This window comes from Chrysochloris asiatica, unplaced genomic scaffold (genome assembly GCF_000296735.1).
Source record: "Chrysochloris asiatica unplaced genomic scaffold, ChrAsi1.0 scaffold00006, whole genome shotgun sequence".
Lineage (NCBI taxonomy): Eukaryota > Metazoa > Chordata > Mammalia > Afrosoricida > Chrysochloridae > Chrysochloris > Chrysochloris asiatica.
Window position 1 is genome coordinate 29,247,230 of NW_006408524.1, and position 6,237 is coordinate 29,253,466.

Consider the following 6,237-nt stretch of genomic DNA (forward strand, 5'->3'; position numbering starts at 1 on the left):
AGAAGAATTGATGCTTTTGAGTTATGGTGTTGGAGGATAATATTGAAAGTGCCATGGGCTGCCAAAAGAACAAACAGATCTGTTTTGGAAGAAGTGCAGCCAGAGTGCTCCTTGGAGGCCAAGTTGACCAAACTTCGTCTCTCATACTTTGGACATATTGTCAGGAAAGACCAGTCGCTGGAGAAGGATATCATGTTTGGTAAGGTGGAGGGTCAGAGACCCCCCCAACGAGATGAACTGGCCAAGTGGCAGCATGGACGGACTCAAGCGTGGCCTCAGTAGTGAGGCTGGCCCAGGATCGGGCAGTGTTTCATTCTGCTGTGCATAGGGTCGCTATGAGTCGGTACCAAGTCGATGACACCTAACAACAACAACTGCACTCTGTAGAGAATGGTTTTAAATCTATTTATATTTAGTACCTTTACTAGGTACAAATTTAACTAAAGTTAATACAGAAATAAAATGGGGAAAAACAATGCATCTTCACAAGATTCTATTTAGGACAAGTAAAAAATCTTGTGTTATCACACAAAAAAGATACATATCATAAATGTGTTAATTTTATATTAATTTATAAAGTTGACAATGATTCCAATACAAATAAATTCAGTTTCTTATCCTTAAGACTAGATGAGTTGACTGCAAAGGTCTGAAAAATAACAAGCAAGAATAGCCAGAAATATTTGATTAAAAATGGCAATGAGAAAAAAACTATCCCTACACCAAATATTAAAACCTATTACCAAAGCCTCTAAAAGTAACAGAACACAGTGCTAGATATGAATAAAGAAATCAATGGAACAAAACAGAAAAACTAGAACTATGTTGTTGTTGTTGTTGATTGCCACCAAGTGGCTTCTGACCAATAGCGACCCTGTACAGGGTTTTCCAGTGCATTAATTCACAGCACCATACTACAAGTTGGTTGTTTATTTAAAAGGTGGCGTTTCAAATAGGAGAGGAAAGGTAACTGTTTAAAATAAGAGGTGTTGGCACAATTAGATACCCAGTAGAAAACAATAAAATTGAGTCTATTCCTCATACAAATATGAAAGTAAGTACAAATGGATCAAATCTAAATATAAACAGCAAAATTTAACATAATTCAAGTTTTGATAGTGGTTTAAGAGAACTTCAAGTTGATGCCAAAATTCATTGAAAAATAAAATGCCAATAAATTATTCAAGACAATACTGAAGCCAATGCAAAGGAGAAAAGCCAAAGCCCTTTATAAAGGTAAAGCATTTAAAACAATATCATACTGGTGATAGATGAATATATAAATCAGTAGAATACAACAGAGTGAAAAATGTCCATGAATATATGGAAATTTGACATAAAACCCAAGTGGCATTATTAATTAGTGATAAAAGAATTTAAAATAAATGAAGCTACATCAACTATCTGTTCACATACTAAAAATGAGATTCTTACGTCATACCATATATGTAAGTGAATTCCAAAAGGATTAAAGATATACGGGAGAAACAGAAACAAAGCAGATAAGGAACAAAAGTAGCAGATAAAGAGCATTTAACAACAAGAAAACATGTAACAAAACAAAATTCATTTATTCAATCAATTTTATTCAGCATCTACAATGTGTCAGGCCTAGGAAACACTCTGAGGCAGTTCTACTCTGATAGATAAGATTGCTATGAGTCAGAATTGACTAGAAGGCACACAACAGCAGCAGTAGCAGCAGAATGCCTAGCACACAGCTGGCATGCAGAGTTCTAAAATGTTCCCCAACAATCCCCATCTAATTCCTACCCTTCCCCTTGAGCATGGCCTAGACCTAGTAAATTGCTTGTGACAAATAGAACATATAAAAGTAATGGAATGTCCTTTCAATGATTTGCTTATGAAAGTCAGATGAAACAAGCTGCCATGTTGAAAAAGTAGTAAAATATCGAGGATAGCAACCTAAGAATTGAGGAAAAACAAGTTAAGGTTGTAAATCATTATCAACCTTCTTTGTTATTCCCCTCTACAGAGATATATAGAAAGCAGTTTCATAATCTTCCAAATATTGTCTCAAATGTTTTTTACTACAAGACACGAAGTACAGGCAAAGCTTTAGAGCATCATTTCTAACATATGTTTTCAAAAATCTCATTTCATAGATATGAACACACCAAACCAACCAGACTGAATCACGGTGACCCTCTGCATACTAGCAGAAAGTGCTCCACAGGGTTTCAAGAGCTTATTTTTCAGAAGTAGACTGCCAAGCCTCTCTTTCAGGGTGTCTCTGGGTGGACGTGAACCTCCAACCATTCAATTAGCAGTCAAGCACATTAATCATTTGTACAACCCAGGAACTCTTCATAAGATATTAGTAGGTATTGTTGTATGCCATCAAACTGATCCCAACTTACAGTGATCCTATCTGACACAACAGAACTGCCCCATAGAACAGTTTCTTAGGCTGTAATTTTTACAACAGCAAATCGTCAGGTCTTTTGTCCACTGAGTGGCTGATATGTTAACACACGAGAACTTAAGACACTGTGCCCGCAGAGCTGAACAACCAATAAATGCCAAAAAAGTTGCATACCAGATGAAACTGATCCACTTCTGGGATTCCATCTTCATTTGTCTTCAATTCTTGGCTTTGAACAGAAAGCTATAAAAGAAAAATGAAAATGAATATATTTCAAGTGTTCCAAATACTGCTCCTACAGATAGAGAAACATCTGAAGTTGTCAAATACTTCATCTTGCTTGGTTCCACAATCAACACTCATGGAAGGAGAAAGTTAAACTTTTTTAGCTTCTTACCTAAACAAAGGAATTCTGATTCTCATACAATATCACTCAGCCCCAAGAGTTACCAACCAATGACCACTCATGTCCTATGCATAAACCTATCCTTATTAATTTGTTAAATCCCTTACATCTCATTATTTCATTTGTCAATGTTTTATTACATGTCTCATCTTGCTCCTATCCACTGAGTACAACTAAAGCCTGAAAACAACACAAAAGAAGAAATCTGAAAGTTTAAAAGAGGAAGGCAAACTGGTTATAAAGCCAGCAATGAAGGGACAACATAGTGACATGGCGTCTTACAAGCTAACAAAATCAAAGTAACCAAAGCTTAATGAAGACGTTCTCAAATGAAGAAAAAACTAAAAGAATTTTGATTAGAATACATAAACTTTTAAATTGGCTAAAGGAAGTTTTTCAAATGAAAAGAAATTTTAAAAAGGAAGAAGACTGGAGTACCAGGAAGGAAAAAAAAGGGAAGAGAAGAATTATAGGTTAAGTATTATAGACTATCCCTATTGTCATTAGTTTTCTAAATCATAGGTAATAACTGAAACAAAAATTGTAATGCCATCTGATACTCAAGGCAGCGATATTTAAAAGTGAGAAAGGTAAAGAAACCTAAATGGAAGTAAGGTTTCTATAAGTCACTCAAGAAGGTAAAACACTGATATAAGCAGACTGTGATCCACAATACATGAATATTGTAATACACAAATCAACTACTAAAAAAGTTTATACACTCAAAAATATTGTAGATAAGTGCTCGCTTAGGCAGCACATATACTAAAATTGGAACAATACAGAGAAGATTAGTATGGCCCCTGCGCAAGGATGACACGCAAATTCATGAAGTGCTCCATATTTTTGGGCTGTGTGCTGATGACATGGGGGGCAGGCTTGTAGTGTATATCCTTTGGTTGGTTGATGATGCATGGAGGGGACTGTAACCATGGCAAAGAAACTATATATGATAGGATGAACTAATGTTCTCCCATGTAAACTATCACATAATTCACAATAAAACTTTTAAAAACAAAAATACTGTAGATAAATCAAGATGGACTCTTAAAAAAAATGCCCAAATAACACAAGAAGGCAAAACATAACAGATAAACAACAAAAACTAAACAATAAAATGGCACACTTAAGCCTTAATATACCATTAATTACCTTAAACATAAATGGTCTAAATACCTCAGTTAAAAAGCAGAGATGGCAGAGTGAATAATATGACACAAACACCCTAAGAACCATCTGCTTGCTTCAAGTACTACAGGCTGGAATAGTAGACTCTTTCCCTTATAATAGTCTTCCAGGCCTACCACTGAATGGAAACAATTTTAATTCCTGTATTAAAAGCCTTTTTAACTACAATATATAGAGTAGTGGTGGCTTGTTTTCTTGACTAAACTCTGACATAACAAAGTCAAACTATGCCCTCTCAAGATAAAGGAAACTAAAGATTGCAGATGAGTTAGAAGATTGTTGAAACAAGCCAGGTACGAACAGAGACCTTGACCTAGTATGGTGGCTTGAGAGAAAGAAAAGAAATTTGAGAATTCATGCTGCTGCTGCTGCTGCTGCATGCCCTTGAGTAAGTTCTGACTCACAGCGATCTGGTATAGTGTTTCCAAGGCTGTAAATCTTTGTTGTTAAGTGCCTCTTAGTCAATTCCAACTCATAGTGACACTATATAGTGTTTCTGAGGAGCAGCCTGATGGATTTTAACCACCAACCTTGTGGTTAGCAGTCTAGTGCTTATTCTACAGTGCCACACCAGGCAGAAAGCCTCATCTTTCTCCCTGGAAGTGGCTGGTGGATTTAAAATGATAATTTTGAGGTTATCAGCTCAGCACATAACCCACAACAGTACCAGGGCTCCTCTGAGAATTCATAAGATAGTAAAAATGGCAAGACTTGATTAACTAGACATAGAGACAAGTTGGAAGAGTCAAATAGGACTACAAAGGTGTTGGCTCAGGGGTCTACAAGAGCCTGTTTGTGAAAAAAGGTAGGGAGAAAAAGTAAGGTGGTAATAGTATAGTGAGGATTCCGGAGGCACAACTTCTGGATTTGGAACTTGTTTCACTTCTTACTAATCTTGAAATTCTGGATAAGCCACCTAATTTTTCTAAGCCTCAAATTCCTCATAAAGATCAAACTGTTACATACTTGCAAAGAGCATGCAGTAAGCATTCAATATGCTTACCTACTTTTGATTTTTAAATTTTGGGTTACTTGGTCTATACGAATATGACTATATACTCTTTGAAAGCCCTTAGACTCATTATGAAGAATGCTGTTGTTAGCTTCTATCCAGCCAGCTCTGACTCATAGCAAGCCAATGCATAACAGAACAGAACACTACCTAACCCTGGGCCATCTTCACAATAGCTGTTATGTTTGAGCGCATTGTAACTGTGCTTACATACTGACAATGGTTGAATCTGGTTGAAATGTGCATTTTTTTTTTTCATTTTATGTAAAACTTCCCACAATTTAAAAAAAGAAAAAGCTTTTAAAGGAAATAGCTAGGCTAACTGATCTTTGGGGATAATGATTTCTACTACAGACTAGATTTCCTTTTTCATAATGGCTAGTAAAAAATATTAGCAATAATTGTGTGGCCCATTCATAGAAAATACTTTCATTAAGGATGGCTAGTTGTTGTTAAGAGCCACTGAATCGGTGTGAACCCATAGCAACCCTGTATAAAGTTTCCAAGGAGCAACTGGTGAGTTTGAACCTTGCAGTTCAAATCAACTTTGTAATCCAGAGCATGAACCCACATATATACAAAACCAACAGCTTACAGAGCATTAACTCACAGCACCACACCAGGATACAGCCACAAATTATGGCTAGTAACATCATTTATATGCCAACTTTAATGATTCAATCAGTACTATTTTGTAAGAACACTGTTTGGAGGTTATATCTAAGCCCACTGAATACGACCATAGTCCATTTTCAGTACATGTTATAAGGATAAAAAAGGAGGAAAAGCAGCACACGCATTATACAAGGACAGTAAGATCTCCACATAGATTTTGTGGTGTACATTTGTAGTATTGTCATTCATGGTTCTAATTTATGTTCCTATCATTAGTTTTATTTTTTCTCATCTACTCTGTTTTAATGCCCCTCTGTGAAATGCCCTATATCCTTTCTAGAACCATGTGAGGTATCAAATTAATTAAAGTAACTCTCATACAAAAGTCTGATACTCTGGTGAGAGGATGTTAGAGCTGATAACTACTAAAACAAGAGGGGTTCAAAAAAAAGTTTCCACAACTTTTTGAAGCCCACTCATAGATTGTTACTGAAGATGTTGTTATGTGCCATCAAGTCGGTACCAACCCATAATGACCCTATGTACAACAGAACAAAACACAGCCCAGTCCTGGGCCAACCTCAAAATTGTTGTCACACTTGAGCCCATTGATGCTGCCCCTTTGCCAAT

At 36.2% G+C, this 6,237-nt stretch overlaps 1 protein-coding gene across 2 annotated transcripts in view; it reads right to left on the reverse strand.

Moving 5' to 3' along the window:
- Positions 1–6,237, reverse strand: part of STK31 (serine/threonine kinase 31) — a 117,488-nt gene that overhangs the window by 3,802 nt on the left and 107,449 nt on the right. Inside the window, exon 23 of one of the 2 annotated variants that reach the window (XM_006832209.1) lies at positions 2,561–2,629. The exons of the other annotated variant lie outside the window; for it this stretch is intronic. Within the exon in view, the coding sequence (XP_006832272.1) occupies positions 2,561–2,629 (69 nt within the window). The remainder of the gene's footprint in view (positions 1–2,560; positions 2,630–6,237) is intronic. 2 annotated transcript variants of the gene reach the window in all.